Source organism: Phascolarctos cinereus, unplaced genomic scaffold (genome assembly GCF_003287225.1).
Source record: "Phascolarctos cinereus isolate Bilbo 61053 unplaced genomic scaffold, phaCin_HiC Scaffold_5;HRSCAF=322, whole genome shotgun sequence".
NCBI classification, from domain to species: Eukaryota; Metazoa; Chordata; class Mammalia; order Diprotodontia; family Phascolarctidae; genus Phascolarctos; species Phascolarctos cinereus.
In genome coordinates, this window is record NW_027555958.1 from 209436264 (window position 1) to 209458021 (window position 21758).

At 34.8% G+C, this 21758-nt stretch overlaps 1 protein-coding gene across 1 annotated transcript in view; it reads left to right on the top strand.

Annotated features, from left to right (window-relative positions):
• The window catches only part of KHDRBS2 (KH RNA binding domain containing, signal transduction associated 2), a 796104-nt gene that overhangs the window by 430810 nt on the left and 343536 nt on the right, over positions 1-21758 (top strand). The window contains exon 4 of the mRNA XM_078155302.1: positions 21609-21755. Coding sequence (XP_078011428.1) covers positions 21609-21755 — 147 coding nt within the window. The remainder of the gene's footprint in view (positions 1-21608; positions 21756-21758) is intronic.

Below are 21758 nucleotides of genomic sequence, written 5' to 3' on the forward strand. Positions count from 1 at the left end.
TTGCCCAAAATGGGTGCTGTAGGTTTTTCAATAACCTCTGTACCACATGTAGAACTTCATTTTTCCCATTCCAATCCATCATTCATACAGCTACTGAACTAATCTTTTTACATATAGAACTGGTCATGCTACTCTTCTACTCATTTTCAGTGGGATCTAATTGCCTACTAAGTAAAGGACAAAATACTAAGCCTACCATTCAAGATCATAGCTGGCACCATCCTAACTTTCTAGCTAAGCTCGCATTGCTTCCCTTCATATACTCTACACTTCAGTCAAATTGAACAGTTCTTCTCCTGTTGCACACACTGTATTATTTCATTCATCTCTGTGCTTTTTGGGGGCTCTTCTTGTCATCCTGTTCATCTGTTAAATCTGTATTCATTCTTTAAAGTCCAATGGGAATGCTTCCTTCAGCAAATCTTCCCTGATTTGATTCCAAATTTGAAAGGGAAACTTACTGACCATTTTTATAAGTCTCTAATGTACTTATCATGGAATATTTTGCCCCATCACAATCTTTGATGGCATTTTATCTTTGTCATAGTCTGTAAGCATCTTGGAGGCAGGGACCATATCATATCTAAATTTCGGATTTCTCCCAGCACTTAATACAATTATCTGTATCTATAGACAGCTGATATTTACTTGCTGTGTTAATATTTGTACAAAAAAGTGATAGTAAATTGACACTACCTACCCCCTCCCAATAGAAAGAAATTTTCTAACTCTGATAAGTTATCTTGTCTTGGGTAAACAGAGGAGTAACTCGGTTCTCCAGAATTAGCATATCCAAGAGTAAATGATTTATTTTCTTGAATTCATCTTAACAACAAATATGCACACAGTGCTTACTATGTAAAAGCCACTTGCTAGAACTAGGAATGCAGAAAAATAAGAGACAAGGTCCCCACTTTCAAGGGATTTAAAGTCTAATTGGGGAGATAATAAATGTTTGCTGAACTGAATTAGGTTGTATTAAAATGAGAGGGTGAAGACTGACTTCATCAGGATGAAAACTGAAATACCTTGGCAAAACTGTTATCTCAGTGATGCAGGTCTATCCTCTAACAGAAGAAATTTGAGGCCATCTACACTTTCTCATCTTCTTTTCCATCATCTAATCTATGGAGGAGCAGGGGTAAGGAGAGTCTTCTAGATCTCTTGACATTATATGAATCTCAGCAATCCACAGTAGCTGTCCTTCAGTTATCCCCCTACATGACTAGCTCCTCCCTTTCTCTTGTTGTACATCTTTTCAATTATGTCTCATGCCACAATATTTCATTGGTAATATGCTGCCCCAATATATTCCTGCCATGCATTTCTCTATTGCCCTTTGGATAACCTACAACTTTAATTCGCTGGAGACTGTGATATTCCATTATTTGCAGCCATATAATATCAATGGAAAATTACTGGAGAACTCTGTACACACACACACACACACACACACACACACACACACAAACATGAATGCACACTCACATGCATACACACGCACATGATAAGTGCTCATACAGGGTGTCCCAAAATTCTTAGTATGATTTTAATAGCTAAAATATCTTCAATACCTTAAAACTTCACTAAGACTTTGGGGATATATTGTATATGCATATGTATTGATAAAATATAGACAGATTGACAGCTGGATAGACAGATAGATAGATAGATAGATAGATAGATAGATAGATAGATAGATAGATAAATAGATAGATAGATAGATGGATGGATAGATGGTTGGATGGATGGATAGATAGATAGATAGATAGATAGATAGATAGATAGATAGATAGAGATAGATAGATTCTGTGCATCCCCCTACATATAATAGTCTAGACAATAGGTATTTTATCATCCCTTTTGTCTTTCCAATGTGGATAGTTAAGCCAAAATAAATTATAATATCTCAGGGCTTGATACAATCAATACAATGTAATATGCAAGCAGGAACATTAGGAAGACCTTGTAGCTTAATACAAAGAGCACTGGAAATGTAGTCAGAGGACCTGTGCTCAATCCCGGCACTGCTGCTTATAAATGGTGTAACCTTGGGCAAATTAATGAACTTTTTTAGGCCTCAATTACCTCATATTTGAAATGAGGGATTTGGACTACATGACTTCCAGAGTCTTTTCCAGCTATAAATCTCTAAGCTGTATGAAGTCATAATCTATAAGTAATCTCTTATATAATACACTTATGTAAGCTGTTATACTGGGTTAATATGTACAGAGAGCAGTTTATGTGGATGTTTTTGCACAACTAACTTGTGGTGGCTAAAAAGATTTCCCCTTATGCCTTTAAAACAGAATTCAGACAAATTCCATTCAGACCCAAATATAAATAATAAATGTCTGTTTATTTGAAATTCTTGATGCTGAAAGCTATGCAGACAATAGACATTTATTTCTGAAGAAGATTTATGTTAAAATGAGGGTTCCCTGGGGCATTCAGAAGGAAAAAGCACACAAAAAGCACTTTACTAAATTATAACTCTGAGCATAAAATATGACAATTATAACTGCTAAAGTATAGCCAATGTATGAAAGTTGAATATATTTCATGTCATGATTTTGTAACTTTTTCATCATTGATTTAACCTGTTCATATCTGAGAAAGCTCCTTTTCAAGTGAAAATCAGTTACTTCAATCTCACTCATTTTTTCCTTGTCACGAATCATTTAGTAGAGTGATCTACGATGGTGCAATAGATGGTCCCACAGACTTGAGTCCAAGATTGTCATCTTACAAATACACATTGGGTGACCATATGCAAGTAATTTAATCTCTATAGTCTCCATGTAAATCTCCAAAATGATATGTTATAGAACAGCAACAGATCTGTCTTGGTAGAGAGAGCTGATTCCCAGGGAGATCTGTACTCCAAAGAAATTATAGATGAAGTAGGGGTGGGAAAGGAAATGATTAATTAAATTTTTCTTCTCTCTATGGAAAAGACTGAGGAATTCATAGTACCTGCACAATTAATAAACTATGGTAATGTTTTTTTTTTTAATGGAAGAAAACAAACTTGATAATTTAACCTTAGAATCTTTCTTCACTTTTACCTCAATGCCCCAGCTCAGGTATCATCTCCTCTATGAAATCATCCATTGGCCAAACTGGGTTATTTCCCTAACCTTACACACACACACACACACACACACACACACGTTTTTTTTTATTATTATTAGTATTAGTATTATTAGTATTACTCTTTGTATGACTCTCTTTTGGCTTTATCACATTCTACTTTCCATAATAATTTGTATAATGATTGTTGTCTTCTATTGGAATTTAGACTCTCCAAAGATATGGACTCTTTCCATGTCTTTTTTTCCCCCAATCTAAACATGGAAAAACACTTAGTAAGGCTAGCTTACTCTCTACTATGCAAAGATCCCACCTTTCCATTATATTCAAGCCAAAGACCCAGAATGCTAACTTAATAACAACTGAATTAACTAATAGAAGATGTCACTCAGTATCTCATATCAGAAGCAACTAAATTGAAATTTTTATTAAATTATTTCAGATTAATTTTCTTTTAAAATTTATTCAAAAGAAAATATTTGTTATTAATATGTTTCCATATTTTATAGAGCTATTACTTTTTTAAAATTTAATTTAATTGCTTTAAAAATAAAATATAGTATGTGATTTATTCTAGAAAAAAGATAACCTGTCAAAATGTTTTACCTATCAATATAGGAGTTCTATCCTAATGTAATATATAGTTTAGGATTGTAAAGAAATTACTAGCATCTCTATATTGAATGTTGTGTCAAAACTTATTTGTATTTTCTAATACTTAAATGCACTTGTATATCATTTCCTACTTCATTAGCAATGATCAATTTAGCACATTGACTCTGAGTTCAACTATGCCATATTTGTGTGGCAAAGGGAAATTGGCAGATGAAATGTAATCGTACAGACTAGTTCTGAAAAATCTCAGTAGTTAAGTCATTATTGTAGAAGTTTAGAACTGGAGGGGACTTTGGAGAATATTTAGCCTAGTACCTTCTTTTTGCAGATCAGTAAACTGAGATCTAAGTAGACTCGTTTAAAATCACTCGCTACATAAAGACAAAGCCAGAATCATGATTTTAAAATCATGGATGGGAGAACTTTCTGCTATGCCACACTTTCTGCAGCAGTGTAAAGGAAGCCACTGGCTTAAATGTTTCACTCACAGTCTTTTCTTTAGGTATAGTACTGTCAGAGAAAACAATAACTTTGGGAAACAAATCCCCATCAGCATGAACTCATTCCAAAAGTGATGACTTTGGAGTTACAGGACTTGGGTACATGTCATAAAATTGCCAATTGTTGCCTATATGACCTTGGGTTAGTCCCTTAAGCTTTCTGAGCATCAGTTTACTCTTCTGTAAAAGGAGTTCACCAGGCTAATTACTCTTTCAAGTCTGCCTAGTTCTAAAGCTATGTGATACACATACACATACACATACACACGCACACACACACACACACACATATGCACACACACACACGCACACACATGTAAAAACTTTTTGCTCCAATGAAGTCTTAATTCAAGTGTCACTTTCTATAGGAGCTCTTTTTAATCATTCTTCTCCACTCAGGTTTTAGTGCTGTTCCTTTCCTTCATTATTTGTGTGTATACACATATGTATGTATATGTATATGTACATACATATTTTTTTCCTTTATTACTCTCAGTCTCCTCTGAGTAAAATGTAAGCTATATGAGTATGAGAAATACTTTTGATGATTTGTTTTCATATTATATAAGTTGCTATAGTCTAGCAGTATATATTTCACATAGTAAGGATTTAATAAATTATTTTTAAATTGAATTAAAATCTCTGCTGTTTCAGCATTGGAGCTAGGGGGTTCTTAGTTAAGTTCCAGTTGTTTTAGGTCAAATAATGTGTTTTTACATATTCGTTAATATCTTAACAAAGAAAAACATGAGATAGGGTAAAATATTTTTGATTAGTTTCACAAAAAGAAAGGAATAAATGAAGAGAGAGAAAGAAGATTGTGGCTGAAGATGTTTAGAGGATGTTGTTAAAGTATGGTCTGACACATTGCCTTTACCATTATAAAGAAATACTACAGAGCTGGTAAACTGTTGGTTTTCACATTAATGTAAGTGCTAAATGAAATTTCAAATATATGCTTATTGTCCTACAAAACATTCATTTTACTGTACACTGAATGCCTTTTCATTCATCAGGTATCCAAATCAAATGCTGAACCAGTTGAGATTTTTTTGTTCTTGCACATGCCACCTTCTATTCCTAAGTGCTCAGTACCTAAACATTCAATCATTAACATTAAAATACTAGTGACAGTATGCTCACCACAGTGCTAGGTGCACCTTGGGAGGAAGAAAAATATAAGATATGATGCTCACTTGTATTCTAGCTAGAGAGGCAAAATATGAATTAGGTAGAGAACAATTAAAAGTCACATGAGGGTAGTTAAGATGAGGGAGTTATAAATAACTATATTGAGAACATACAAGGTACTTTACGGAATGAGATTATTCAGGAAAATCTTTTTGGTGAGATTGGCTTTTTAATGGGCATTGGAGTAAATAAGCTATAGCTTCATATATCACAAATGAAATAGAAAAGAATGTGATTATTCATGGAAACTAAAGTTTTTTGAGCAATTAAGAAAGAAGTCAGTGTGGTGTGAAGTAAAGAGCACTGAATTTGGTGTCAAAGAAGACTGTGGTTCTGAGCCTGGTCCTGACTCTTACCTGCAATGTGAGTTTGAAAAAGGTGCCCAAACTCTCAAGAGCTTCCATTTCGGGGGTGGAGCCAAGATGGCTGAGTGAAAGCAGTGACTTACTTGAGCTCTCCCCCAAACCCCTCCAAATACCTGTAAAACATGGCTCTAAACAAATTCTAAAGCAGCAGAACCCACAAAAAGACAGAGTGACAGACAACCTGGATGGTTGATCAGAAAAGTATATCATACAGGTCTGGTAGAAGAGTGCAGCGCAGCGTGAGCACACAGGCTGCAGTGAACCCAGAGCAGGCCTCAGAGGACTGAATCACAGACAGCTGTGGAAGTCTCCAAGACTTATCAACCCATGAATGCAAAAGACAACCGAGAAGGTCAGTGGGAAAAGTCTGTTTCTGCGGTGCTGAGAGAGGAGCACAGGGTCGCAGCTCCATTTCCCTGAGAATGCAGAATGCGTCACTGGAGGCTGCGGCTGCCTCTTGAGCTTCTGGCCCACAGACTGAGGGGGAATTGAATGGCTGATCAGAGGGAGATTGCAGGGACCTCTTTGCCGGTGCTGAAGCGAGAATCTCTTGCTTTGCCTGTGCTTGGATCTGGGTCACAGTTCTGGGCTGCGGTCCTGGGGTAAGGAGTAGTGCTGGCATGGTGGACCTTATAGTGGTTGTGGAGAGGAAACCTTCCTCACAGTTCCAGGACAGAAAGGAGTGCTTGTGGTCACTAATAGACCAGAGCCCAGGCCAGGAAAGGACTAAACACCTCACCCTTTATCATACCACCTTGGAAGAACAGAAAATTTACAGGTCCCTACAAGTATCTTTAAAAACAGCTGTACAAACCCCCAAAGCTTGGGACAGTACATTCTCCACATTGGAATCTTAACTTAACAAAGAGTTTAAAATTCAAGTAATTGGCCAGGATCATGAGCAAGCAGCACAAAAAGAGTCAGACTATATTATCTTACTTTGGTGACAAAGAAGATCAAAACATACAACCAGAAGAAGACAATAAAGTCAAAGCTCCTACATCCAAAGCCTCCAAGAAAAATATGAATCAGTCCCAGGCCTTGGAAGAGTTCAAAAGGGATTTTGAGAAGCAAGTAAGAGAAGTAGAGGAAAAACTAGGAAGAGAAATGAGAGTGATGCAAGAAAATCATAAAAAACAACTCAACAGCTTGCTAAAGGAGACCAAAAAAATACTGAAGAAATAACACCTTAAAAAATAGCCTAACCCAAATGGCAAAAGAGGTCCAAAAAGCCAATGAGGAGAAGATGCCCTAAAAAAAAATTGGCCAAATGGAAAAGGAAGTCCAAAAGATTACTGAAGAAAATACTTCCTTAAAAATTAGAATAAGCAATTGGAAGCTAGTGACTTTATGAGAAATCAAGACACTATAAAAAATTCAAAAGAATGAAAAAAAAAGAAGATAATGTGAAATATCTCATTGGAAAAACAACTGACCTGGAAAATAGATCCAGGAGAGAGAATTTAAAAATTATTGGACTATCTGAAAGCCATGATCAAAAAAAAGCCTAGACATCATCTTTCAAGAAATTATCAAGGAAAACTGCCCTGATATATTAGAACCAGAGGCAAAATAGAAATTGAAAGAATCCACCAATCTGCTCCTGAAAGAGATCCCCAAAGGAAAACTCCTAGGAATATTGCAGCAAATTTCCAGAGTTCCCAAGTCAAGGAGAAAATATTACAAGCTGCCAGAAAGAAACAATTCAAGTATTGAGGAAACACAATCAGGATAACACAAGATTTAGCAGCTTCTACATTAAAGGACCAGGGCATGGAATATAATATTCCAGAGGCAAAGGAGATAGGATTACAACCAAGAATCACCTACCCAGCAAAACTGAGTATAATCCTTCAGAGGAAAAAATGTTCATTCAGTGAAATAGGAGACTTTCAAGGATTCTTGATGAAAAGACCAGAGCTGAATAGAAAATTTGATTTTCAAATATAAGACTCAAGTGGAACATGAAGAGGTAAACAGGAAAGAGAAATCATAAGAGACTTACTAAGGTTGAACTGTTTACATTCCTGCATGGAAAGATGATATTTATAACTCATGATACCTTTGTCAGTATTAGGATCATTGGAGGGAAAAAATTATATGGATGGATGGATAGATAGATAGATAGATAGATAGATAGATAGATAGATAGATAGATAGATAGATGGCACAAGGTGAGTTGAAGTTTAAAGGGTCATATCTGGAGAATAAAATTAAGGGATGAGAGAGGATTATACTAGGAGAAGAAGAAAGGGAGAGGTAGAATGGGGTAAATTATCTCACAAAGAAAAAACAGAAAAGAAAAGGCTCTTAAAGTGGAAGGGAAACAAGGAAAGGTGAGAGGGAATGCGTAAATCTAATTCTCATCAGATTTTGCTTAAGGAGGGAATAACATACACATTCCATTGGGTATGGAAATATGTCTTACCATACAGGAAAATAGGGGGAGAAGGGGACAAGACAGCAGGATGATGATAGAGCGGAGGACAGAATGGGAAAGGGTGTAATCAGAAGCAAATACTTCTGAGGAGGGACAGGGTCAAGAGAAAGAATAGAATAAATGCGGGGCAGGATAGGATTAAGGGAAATAGAGTTAGTTTTTCACACCATGTCTACTCTTGCCTTTTCAATGAGGATGGGTGGGGAGGGAGGAAGGGAGAAAATTTGGAACCCAAAGTTTTAAAAACGCATGCTTAAAAAATGTTTTCACATGCAACTAGGAAATAAGAACTACAGGAAATGGAGTACAGAAGTCTATCCTGCCCTACAGGAAAATAGAAGGGGGAAGGGGATAAGAGAAGGGGGCGAGAGATAGAAGATAGGGCAGACTAGGGGAAGGGGTATTCAGAATGCATGCCATCTTGGGGTCAGGGGAGAAATGAGATGGGGAAAAAATTTGGAACTCAAAATCTTGTGAAAGTAAATGTTGAAAACTAAAAATAAATAGATTTATATTTAATAAATAAATGAATAAATTTTTTGAGAAAAGATCTTCCATTTCCTCACCTATATTAGATGAAATGGAAGATCCCTTTGACTAGCAGTGGGCAAAACATGTTTAACAATCACAAATCTATAAAGAAAAAAAAGAGAAGAAGGAAAAAGGAAAAAGGAAAATAAAAGAAAGATATTACTCAGTACACATTTTTAAGATTAATCTTCATTATCAACATTTTCTCCACTAATTTTCTAAGTCTAGCAATCAACAAAACAATAAATTAACACCCATTTGTAGTGTTTGTCTATTTCTGAAGTGTAAATGCTCATACTGAAATATAACAACCGACTCACTAGCATTCCAACTGGCTCAAGAATGTCACTCCTTATAACCTGCTGGTAAAGTAGGGTAGTAAGTATAATTTTGATGCCAGAGCATCTAGCTGGTATAAGATGCATCAGGTTGCTGTGGATAGGACATGACTTGTGGTCAGGAAGACTGGGTTTCCCTTCCGCAAGTATTGGCTATATCATGTCATCAATTTTCTGTCTTTTGTCAAAAATTCAAAAGTGTTTGGAGAGAATAGTCTCTAGAGAGCTAGCAGTCAGAGGAGAATATTTCTTTCATTCCTTTCATTTTTTTTTAGAAAGAACAATTTGGGAAGGCTGCATGGTACTATGTAAAGTGTACACACATTTGAGTCAGAGGAAAAGGATCCAAATTCAAATATTGCCTCTATTACTTACCACTTATGTGACCATGGGCCAGGGGATGACATCATCATCATCATCATCATCATCATTACAGACCTATGATAGAGATTATTGTTGAGCCTGTGGTAGCAAACAAGATCACTGAGAAAAAGAATATATGGAGAAAAAAAGAATCATAATGATTCATGCATATTATGACTTATGGTTTACAAAGTACTTTGCATACTTTATCTTACTTGATTTGCTCAACAACCATGTGGCAAAAGCAGCTCACTTATTATTCTCATTTTGTGTTAAGGAAACTCAGGTTAAGTGACTTGACAAAAGTCATATTGCTAGTAAATGACACAGTAGACCCTGAGTCTCCTTGCCAACTTAGTTTCATTATCTCTTTTAATCCTTGGAAAAGTCACTTAATCTTATTATAGCTCATTTTCTACTTTATGCCAAAAGGAATCAACATAGATTTAAAGTTGGATAGGACTTTACAAACCAATCCTCTCATTTTACAGAGTAGGAAAGTGAAACCCAAAAAGATAATTTCTCTTCATAGCAGCCAAAATTATTTTCTTAAGCTATAATTGTGTAAAATATACAGTAGTGTCCTTAATCTGCTAACTGAAGAAGCACATGGGAAGGTTAAATTCTTGAGTCAGAGTGAGACTAGAAATAATTGGGCACAAAGCTGGCTGGGGAGTTTGAGTATCAACTAGAAACCAACCAACTCCCCTAAAGTCTTCCCCCCTCCCACTAAAGTAAATCAGCAGTAGGGACCCAGTCCTTACTCCTCCTCCTCCCTTTAATGTCTGGTGCTGGTAGACCAAGATAAGAACTCTAAAAACATTCCACTAGATTTTAGTCATCATGGAAGAGAGTGCCTCATTCTTTTCACGGCCTCTGAGGGTTACCTCCCAGAAGCCCAGCTGATAGGTTTCCATGATTTTCCCTGAATACTCTTCACTTTGTGTCTACCTTCAAAAAAGCTATTTTGCTTCACTGTTTCATTGTAGGCACTATGTTTCCTTGTACTGAATAGTTGGTATCTCCCAAACCCTCCTGAGACTAGATCCAGATGCTATGTCAGCCCTTGGTCCATGGCCACATAAGCAGTAGGTAAGGGAGGCATGATTTGAGTTCAGGTTCTCTTCTTCTGACTCAAATGTGTGTACACTTTCCATAGTATAAAAAAAAGGCAGAGGTAGCAATTATAATCTTAGAAAAATAAAAGTAGACCTAATTAAAAGACATAATCAGGTAAGCTACATTTTGCTAAAAGGCATCATAAAAAGTAAAGTAATATCAAAATATTTTACAGAAAGCTTCTCTGATAAATGCCTCATTTTTCAAATATATAGGGAACAAAGCCAAATTTATAAAAAATAAGAGCCATTCCCCAATCCACAAATGGTCAAAAGGTATGAATAGGCAATTTTCAGAAGAAGAAATCAAAGCTATCCATAAGTTTATGAAAAAAATCCTCTAAATCATTATTGATTAGAAGAATGCAATTTAAAAAGATTCTAAGGTACCACCTCATAACTATGTGAAATGACAAATGCTGGAGGGCTTGTGGGAAAATAATTACACTAATGAATGTGTGTTATGGTTATGAACTGGTCTAAGCATTCTGGACAACAATTTGGAACTATAAAACTGTGCATACCCTTTGACCCAGACCATTATTACACCTATATGCCAAAGAGATCAAAGATAAATAAGGCCTATATATAAAAACATTTATAGCAATTCTTTTTATAGTGGCAAAGAATTTGATGTCCATAAATTGGGGAATGGCTGAACAAGTAGTGATATGTGATCATGATGGGATATTATTGTGTTATAAAAATGATGAGTGGAATGGTTTCAGGAAAAAAAAAATATAAGACCTATATAAACTGAAACAAAATGAAGTAATCTGAGCCAGGAGATTATTGTACAAAGGAATAGCAGTATTGTAATGATGATCAATGGTGAAAGACTTAGCTACTCTGTTCTATACAATGATCCAAGATAATTCCTAAGGAATAATGATGAAAAATGCTATCCACCTCCAGAGATAAAATTATGGATTCTGAATGTAAACTGAAGTATATTTTTCCTCACTTTGTTTTTATTCTTTTTATGCAATGTAACTAATATAGAAATAGTTTTGTATGATTTCACATGTGTAATTGATATATTGCTGGCTTTCTCAATGGGTGTGGAAAGGGCTCAAAGGCAGGAGAAAATTTGGAACTCCATTTTTTAAGAAGAATGTTAAAAATAAAATTAAGAAAACCAATTCTTCAAAAAAAGGGGAAAAAATGACCCAACTGTGTTGATTTAAATTTCCTCTCCTTTTGTTCTTGTGTTTGTTATATATTTCTCTGTCTGCTAAGCCCCTGGCTTGGGTATCATCCATAGTTTGGTCCTTTGTTCCTCGAGTGCCAAGAGACAGACTTAATGAAAGAAATTTGTTTGGTTATCATGTGTCTTACAGATAAAGAAGCTGACCTTTTGCAATTGAGCTAAATAATTTGTTCCTTTGAAATATTGTCCAGTGGTGGCATCTAAGTGGTAGTAACCATATGGTCAAAGGTTTCTTTCCACATTTTATAAGGTGGACTCCTTTAGCAGTCTGGTAAAACCTATGAACTCCTTAAGAAAATAATGTTTTAAATTCATCAAATAAAATACATATAGGACTACAAAGGAAACCAATGATTTGTCTTCTGAGAAATCTATTGTTTTCTAAAAGGGGAAGGGAATGGTCTCCATCATTCCTGCTGTCAGCTTGTACAACCTGACACAGTTACACTGGACTTCTTACTGTCACTCTCACATGATATGTTGTCTTTCTAGTCTATGCTTTTGCAGTGATTGTCAAACATGCCTGGAATGCCCTCTATCCTCAAGCCTGTCTCCTGGCTTCTGTAGCTTTCTTCAAGACTCTACTCAGATCCTACCTTCTGCCAGAGCTCTTTCCCACCCAACCCACTCACTTCTCCTACCTTTCTTCTGAGATTATTCCCAATTTACACCATAATTCTAGTATAGATAGATATAGATATAGATAGATATATAGTTGTTTTCACATTGTTTCCTCTATTAGGATATGAGCATCTTGAGGACAGGAACTGTTTTTGCCTGTCTTTGTATACCCAGGAATTAACACAGCACTTTGCACATAATAAGCACTTAATAAATGCTTATTGACTACTGAATATCATGAATTATAATGATATTGAAATATAATAAAATTATACATATTTATTTATACATGTATGTATTAAAGTTCATAAATCACGGTTTAAGAACACTGGATTTAGAGTAGACCAATCCCTTCATTTTAGAGAGAAGGAGACGAGGACCCCTGGAGTTCAAGTGACATGTCCAAGATCACAGTTTGTTAGTGCAGAGCTGAGAATGAACCCAGTGTCCTGATTTCCTCACTCAATATATTTGTTACTACTAGACTAAGTTGCTTCTCGAGAACTGTTTTACTGGCAGTAGACCTAGATTTTAGTCTGTCCTTTTCCATCGTTATGCTTTGTGACCTTGAGTCAGTAAATTCTATTGTCTGTGAAAAAGTTTCCCATCTGTAAAATGAGAACACCTACCTTGCCCACTCAAGAGTTTTGAGAACCATAAAATAAGTTATTATGAAAGGTCTTTGAAAATAGCAGTGCCATATAAATGCAAGGCAGTGGTATTACTCGTCCCAGTAGACAACAATTATTCCAAGACATGCTGGTAACATCTGTTGAGTTTTATTTAGTTGAAAAATTCTATGATCCTACTTTTTAATATTTTTTTTTTTGCTGTTCATGATTGTATAACATAGTACTGCTCTGATTTGTCTTTCATTGCGACCAGGGCACAGAACAGAATAAAACTATCTCCTTATTTCAGTGAAGCACCTATTGACTTAGCCAATCAAAATACATGAACTCTGTAACTCATTTCAAGAATTTATTTCCCTCAGGTAGAAAGATGTGAATAAATGCAATCCATGAAATACAGGGTTTATGTCCAAATTCCATAATTCTGCAATTATTTGAGCCAATCTGCTCTCTAGTAGAATACTTAGACTAGAGAGAGAGAGAGAGAGAGAGACACTGAGAAGATTGTCTTGAGTGGATTTGTTATCATTGTGTAGCCTGGTGAAAAATGTTCTTTATATCATAAAAGTCTTTAAGAGTTGGCTGCAAATAGAGACTTTCCCCATTTTGCCTTTTGAAAAATAGAACATTAATATAGAGAAAGCTAGCTTCAGAGACAGGAAAAGATAGATTCAAGTCCCACCTCTAAATAAACTGGTTCTGTGACCTTGGGTGGGTTACAAAATCTCTCAACACCCCAAACAAGTTTCTACAATTAAGTTATGTCTGTAGTTTCCTATACCCATGAAACTGCAAGATCGACCACCCACAATATTTTTATCCTTTTTAACAAGTTGCTGGATTTGGAGTCAGAAAGACCTAGGTTTGCATTTTTCTTTTACTTTTGCAAGCCATGTGTTCACAGCCAAGTCACTGAACCTTCTCATCCTTCCCTATTTCCTCTATAATATGAGAATAATACTTATAGAATCGAATCAACGTGATTGGTGGAACAAATGTGACAAAAGGCTTTGCAAATTTTAAAACAATATCAAAATTCCAATGATTATTGTTGTTGCTAGTAATTTTCTTTCTAATCAAGACCATTGAAAAGTATTACATGGCTTTATGTTTTGTGTATGCATTTACATACTAAGTATATTATTATGACATCTATTTGTACCTATTTTTATTTGATGGATACATGTGATATACATTTTAAGTGCCACAGATGATCACAATCTGTATTATATATATATATATATATATATATATTATATATATATATATATATATATTATATATATATATATATATATAGCTATATATGAAGATTAGACATGTTTATACACATACACACAGAATGATAACAAAGTGTCCAAAAGCCATAATTAAGGAATTATTTTGGGTCTAATTCTCCCTTTGTTATCCATGAGTAGCAACTGGAGAATTCAAGTTTTACTACCAAAGACAAAATTCAATCCAAAATTTCATGATTCAAATGTTATTATAAAATAGCTTTTTGTTGTATGTAAATGTATTTATTACTGCTCAAAAGACTATGTCCAGGTATAAGCTGGTAAATATTTAACAACTAGCTCAAGAAAAAAGGGGGTACATGGAACACATTTTAAATTTAATCTGCATTAGTATTTTCTTCATCATTTCACTAAGTTTAAACAATCAACAAAATAATAAATCAGGTTCTTTACTGATTTCTGAGGTTTTAAAGTCTCACACTAAAAACCTAATAATTGGTCAGCACACCCTGACTTCTTTACTTTATCCTCTGAGTGTTTATATAAGCTACTTTAGAATGAATGGTTCTTTTAATTCAATTTCAAAATATAACAATAGCTTATTAATCCCAGTACATATACTGGGAGGGGTAGTAAGAGAAAGAATATCTCTATTAACTACCATAAAGTCCATGGATTAAGGCCACATAGTCCAATAGACATTTGTTGAGTAAAGGTTAAAATATAGTTAAATCTATTGGACTTAAAGCTGAGAAATTAATGATACTTTTTTCAAAAAATACTTCTATCCATCATATCTAAAAATATACAAAAATAGCTTTTGAATAGGATATTAGATTTAGTTCAGTAAATATTTATTAAGCAATGCACTGTGAAGCATCAATATGTTAAGCCCTAAAGATACAAAAAGAAAAGACTCTTTCATCCTAATAAAGATTTAAACTGCCCTCTACTTAAAATGTTGCAGAGCTATTGAATCAAAGCATCTTTGTTGTTGTTGTTGAATCATTTAGTTATGTCTGACTCTTCAAGATCCCTTGGACCATAGCAAGCCAGGCCTTTTAATTCTCTACTTTTTTGAAATTCTCTTTTTCATAGCTGAAGGTATCATTGAAATTAAAAAGGAAAAGACCCATTTTTCAAATTACTTTGGCATCAATTACTTTCTTGAGCATGGAATCCAGTACAAAAATGATGATTCCTATGTAAACTTTCTCCTAAAGTATCTTTAATAATAAACTAAATTAATATAAATGAAATTCTAAGTAATTCCATGCTGATTTATACATTTAAATTTGGTGATAACTGTGTCATTCCTAAATAATTAGATCTAAACATTTCTTTTCTTTTGCCCTCCACAATTTAAGTATGTTTTACTCTTTTACATATCCCCAAAGTGAATACCTCAATACTCTCAAAATTGGTTTGCCTATACCTTATACTTTCTTTTTGTGTACTTAGTCCAGTCAACTTGTTTTTTCCCCCCGTTTTTGTGTTTTTCAATGCCATTTCCATTTCCTATAAAATGACACTTGGAAATGCTTTTGAAGTCCAAATAAATTGGCTGCACTATTTTTAATAGTGAAAGGAGGGTTTTTTGGTATTTAAAAAAAACTTTGTTGATCTTTTCCAATTGTTATCTATTTAGTGATTTTATTTTCATTCTTTATTATCCCCAGAATGGTATTTTTTAATTGGAGCTCTTCCCAAACTTTCTATAAATAAGTTTTATGCACTTTTTCTTCTTACTTTTTTGAAACCTTTTGAAAATCTTCCAACATCCTTCTCTGTAAGATTTTAGAGATGAGTCTATATTTTAAATCAATGTTGTCCTTGACAGTCATTAGTCTCCATTTACCAGGAAGATTAAATGTTTGCAGACTAAGGTGATTTTTAGGATCTTATAATCTTCTTGTTATGGCAATTGGTTTACAATCATAAAAATTATGTATGTAATTGATATAGTCAATGTCCTTTCTTCTATTTTCTATCTTTAATAATCAAACATTTGTTTAAATAGTTCAAGTTAGAGTTCTTTTTAACAGAATATATTTATCCTTCTCTTTTTTTACCATCTTCTTCTCAAAAGTCTGTTTTGCTTCTAACCATTGCCTCCCTTAATGTGCCCTCTCTCTTATTATACCCCCTTTTTCTCAATCCATTCCCCTTCTACTTCCCTGTTGAGTAAGATGAATTTTTATACCTAAATATGTGTATATATTTTCTTCCCTCCTTGAACCAGTTCGGATGAGAATGAAGTTCAAGCACTGCCTCCTCCACTATCCCTACTTTCTCCTCCATTGAAAAAACTCTTCCTTCCTCACTTCTTCTGTATGAGATAATTTTTGCCCAATTCTTCCTCTCCCTCCCTCCTCCTCCCTGAACATACATCTTCCTTACCCTTTCATTCTTCACTTGATATCATCCCAGCATAATAGACTTACTGTTTTATGCCTATGTGCCTATGTCCTTCTACGTGCCCTAATGATGATAAAAGTATTGGAGTTGGCATATATCATCTTTACATGTAGCAATATAGTTAACTTAATCTTTTTAAGTTCTTTTCAGTTTCTCACTTATGTTTACCTTTTGATGCTTTTTTTGAATTTTGTGTTTGAATGTTAAATTTTCTATTCAGTTCTGGTCTTTTTTCAGGAATATTTGAATGTCCTCTATTCTACTAAATATCTTTTTTTTTTCCTGTAGGATTATACTCAGTCATTCTGAGTAGGCTGTTCTATGATCCTAACTCTTCTGGAATATCATATTTCAAGCCCTTCACTCCTTTATTGTGGTAAAAAGTGGTTAAATCATGTGTAATCCTATGTCTTCATGGTCTTTGAATTATTTCTTTCTGGGCCTTTGCAGTATTTTCTCCTTGACTTGGGAATTCTGGATTTTGATGATAATATCCTTGGGAATTTTCATTTGGGATTTCTTTCAGGAGATGATCAGTGTTTTTTTTTTTCAATTTCTATTTTGCTTTCTGATTCTAAGATACTGTGGCAGTTTTCCTTTATAATTTCTTGAAAAAATGATGTCTAGAGTATTTTTTTAAAATGGCTTTCAGATAGTACAATAATTATTAAATTATCCCTCTTTGATCTATTTTCCATATCATTTTTAAATGAAATATTTCACATTTTATTTTAATTTTGTTTATCGATTCTTTATGTCTTATGGAGTCAATTGCCTCCAATTGACTAATTCTAATTTTTAAGAAGTTATTTTCTTCAATTAATTTTGTACCTCTTTTATCAAGCTGTTAATTATTCTAATTTTCTTGCAATGCCTTCATTTCTTTTCCCATTTTTTCCTTGACATCGCTATTTAATTTTTAAAATCACTTATTTTTTTCACATCTCCTTCTTTAGCTCACCTAGGAATTCTCTTTGCACTTGTGTCTAACCTGCATTATTCTCTGAGCCTTTAATTGTAGACATTTTCAAGACTTCTGAGTTTGTATCTTGAGCTTCCCTGTCACCATAGTAGATGTTTATGGTCAGGTTCTTGTTTCTTTGTTTGTTTTGCTCATTTTTTCCAGCTTATTTCTTGACTTTGATGTTTATGTTAGATTTGGGTTCTTCTTATCTCTGGGGGTGAGGCTGAAGATGTTGTGCCTGAGGTTCTGTCTTTTATGAACTTATACTACTTTTACAACTCAGTGGGTGTCATTAAGTTTTTGATGCTTCCAAAGTCATGTGATCCAGGGAGTGTTATAGTTACTGCCCTCCTGATCTTCTGTCTCCTTACACAGGTAGGACCCTGTTACCTTATGACTGTAATCATTCCTTTCAATCCTGGAACTCTGACCTGAACTAGGTAATGAGCTACAGATCTTCTCAATGGCAATTGATCCCAGTGCTAGTACAGGGGTCTTCTGGGGCCTCTTTCTGACCAGGTATTTAGTTCCCTCCCTGTCCCTGGGCATTTGCTGCTGCCACTGCTGCGAGCCCAGAGCCCATAGATGTTACCATTTCTCATACACCACTGATGGACAATCCCCCTTCCAGTATCCACAGACCTCTCAGGTTTTCTAAGCTATTTTGGGCTAGAAAAATTATTATAGTACCTTTTTCTTGCTTTTTTTTTCTGTGCAGAATTTGGGTTTTCTATATTTCTTAAAATTGTTATAAAGGGGTGTGTTGGGAGAGTTCAGAAAAAAAATATTTATTTCATTCTTCCATCTTAGCTTTCCCTACTCCCCAAACTCCGTAAGTGATCTAATTGTGTATAGGCAAAGTATTACCAGTTTCTGTGTGTCTTCTTCTCTAGGTCTGCATGCACATGTGTGTATATTTTCTTCATGTTAAGTACCTTCTAATCCTGTCCTGGAAGAAAATATTCATGGTGACTAGACATGAAACATCTATGTCATTGTTTCTTTCCTTCTTTACTCCTGTACAGTATTTTCATATCAATCCTCACCCATAACCACCTTTTAATAAAAGTCATCAAACATGAAATGACATATGTAAACCATTTTGTGACCCTAAAAGTATACATAAATATGATCTCTTATGTCAAAACAATTTGAAAATCTTATGAAGTTCCTTTTTTTGTTTTCTTTTGCTTTTCTTCTAGAAGAAACTTTAGCAACAATTATGTGTGCATACATTACAATTATTTCCGCGAGTCTTTTTTTTAAATAATGATCATCCTTACTGCAGTATCAGATGGCCAAATATTCAGTGAAATGTTTCTCATTGCCATTAGATGCAAGACACTTTCTCATACTTCTTTATTAATTTCTCCAAGGTAAACTTGTGAGTCATGCTTCCATCTTGCTGCAATTACCTTCTCATTTTATTTATAACAGGAATGTCAGATTTGATAAGATTTTGTTCTTTTAATAGCATGTACATGGATTTATCATTAGAAAAGGATCTTATTGGGGCATCTAGGTGACGCAGTGGATACAGCACCAGCCCTGAAGTCAGGAGGACCTGAGTTCAAATCCGACCTCAGACACATAGCACTTACTAGCTGTGTGACCCTGGGCAAGTCACTTAACCCCATTGCCTAGCTTAAAAAAAAAGATGTTACATATAAAGTTATAATTGCAAAGTTAAAGTTTATTGATTAAAAAATAGTTATCAGTACCCTCCTCCATACTTTTCCACCGCTCTAGCACTATCATTCAAGAAACAGAAGGGGAGAAGAGAAGAGGTCTTAGGATCTACTCTTTGGGTAAACTTGAGAAAAGTTTGCATGACTTGGAGTAAGATCCAATAAAAGAGATTGAGAAAATATGGTCAGTCAGGTAGGAGGTTAATGAGGATGCATCATTATCATGAAAACCTGGAGAGGAAAGAGAATCTAAGAGAAGATAGTTCTAGATAGGAGCAAATGTTTGTTAAAGATCAAGAATGATTAGGACTGAGAAATGGCTATTAGATTTGGCAATTAATCTATCATCGGTAACTTGGGAGAGAATAGTTTCAGTTAAATTATGAAGTAGAAAGCAAGACAAGAGATGGTTTAGAAGAGAGTGAGAGGAGAAGGAAATGGACCCTCAGAGGATAAATTATTCTTAAAGAGTTTAGAGGAATGTTCCAGGATGATATCTAGTGAGTATAGTCAAATCAAATGGGGACATTTTTTTAGTTATGGGGAAGATATGAGTGCTTTGGTAGGCAGCATAAAAGTAATGAGATGATAGTGAAAGATCACAGTTTAGTGAGAGAATGGGGATGGCATGGGGGCAATATATTGGAAAAGACTGGATAGAATTAGATCAATGATGCATATAGAAGTATTTCCCTTGGCAAGAAGAGGGGCTATTTAATAACGATAACAACAACAACAATAATAATAACAATAATAATAAGCTGCTGGTGGTATAGTAGATAGAGCACTGAGCCTGGAGACAAAAAAGATCAAGTTTAATTTAGACTTCAGATACTATCTGTGTGACCTTAGACAATTCACTTAATAACTGTTTGCCTCAGTTTCCTCATTATAGTAAAATGGGGAAAATAATATTTCCTAGGTTTTTTGTGAGCAACAAATGAGATAATATTTGTAAAAATACTTAGCACAGTACCGAGAACATAGTAGGTACCATATAAATGCACATAAAAATAATAGCCAGTAACATTTAAGTAGCACTTCAAAGTTTGCAAAATACTTTACATATGCTATTTCATTTGATCTTTACAACAACCCTGCTAAATAGGTGCTATTATTACCTACATTTTAAAGATGAGGAAACTGAAGCTGAGGTATACTGCCTTTTCAAGGATCACACTGTGCCTAATTGTCTGAGGGATGATTTAAACCAGACCTTCCTGTCTGCAAGTCTGACATTTTGCCAAATTATCCTGTTTGGTCTAATGAGCTTCAATGGTAGCAGCAAGTTCAATTATTCCTTCTGAAAGGCCAAAAGGAACAGATCATAATCATTCTACTTTTGAAAATACAGTTGTAAATGGATGTGTTTTTTTTGGGGGGAGAGTACCTGAGAGAAGTAAGTCAGACCATTGATTATTCTTTCAGAGGAAGATGGGAAGTATAGTTCAGGCACTAACGGTATGTTGGCAGCTGAGGAAGTAAAAGCAATGTCAATTAGGCACGTGGCTGGATTTGGGAAATCCAGCTATTGGGTAGGGGAGGTGTTTGAGAGAAGGCAACAAAAAGGGTAAGACACAGAAGATTATGTGGATAACCCCTTCCTGAATTTAAAAAAAACATGTAGATTTGAAATGAAGGAAATAAGCTGTTCAGGTGACCAGCAACATGCATTTTTTTCCTATGAGAATCAGTCCTGCCCCACTTTTGTAAACTTAGAGGTGTGCCTTTAACATGGTTGCACATAGAAGCTCCTCTGTAGTTCTTTCCAAGGACATAAGATTCTTCTTTACACATAATAAAAAGGTTTATAATCACTTAATGGACAAAGTCTTGTTGCCAAGATTTTTTTAGATTACTTTATGCCTATATACTTTGAGGTGGGAGGTTCTTAAAATTCACAGATAAGCACACAGACATACTGACACACATACTGCCACTTTTTAATAAGAACATCTACTTGTTCTGCTTCCTCCCCCAAACAGAAACTGCATAATAAAGAGATAATGATATTTCTGTAACCATTTTGGAGATGTTTAGCATTTACACGGTGCTGATTAAAATCTGTTGTAGATGATAATTATACCAAATTCATCACTCAAACACTCAAAAATGATTTTAAAAAATCTTTAAGAGGCTTATACCAGATTTAACTTCTCAAAGGGGCTTCCATTTATGGAACATCTGACTAGATTATGCCCTTTTGTCACATTCTCTGTCAATGAGAAATCATTGAAAAAACAAGTAGATTTTTCATTCTAAAAATAACTTATTTCACAGGAAGAAGAACTAAGGAAGAGTGGGGAAGCCAAATATGCACACTTGAGTGATGAACTTCATGTGTTAATCGAAGTCTTTGCTCCACCTGGGGAAGCTTATTCACGTATGAGTCATGCATTGGAAGAGATTAAGAAGTTCCTTGTTCCAGTA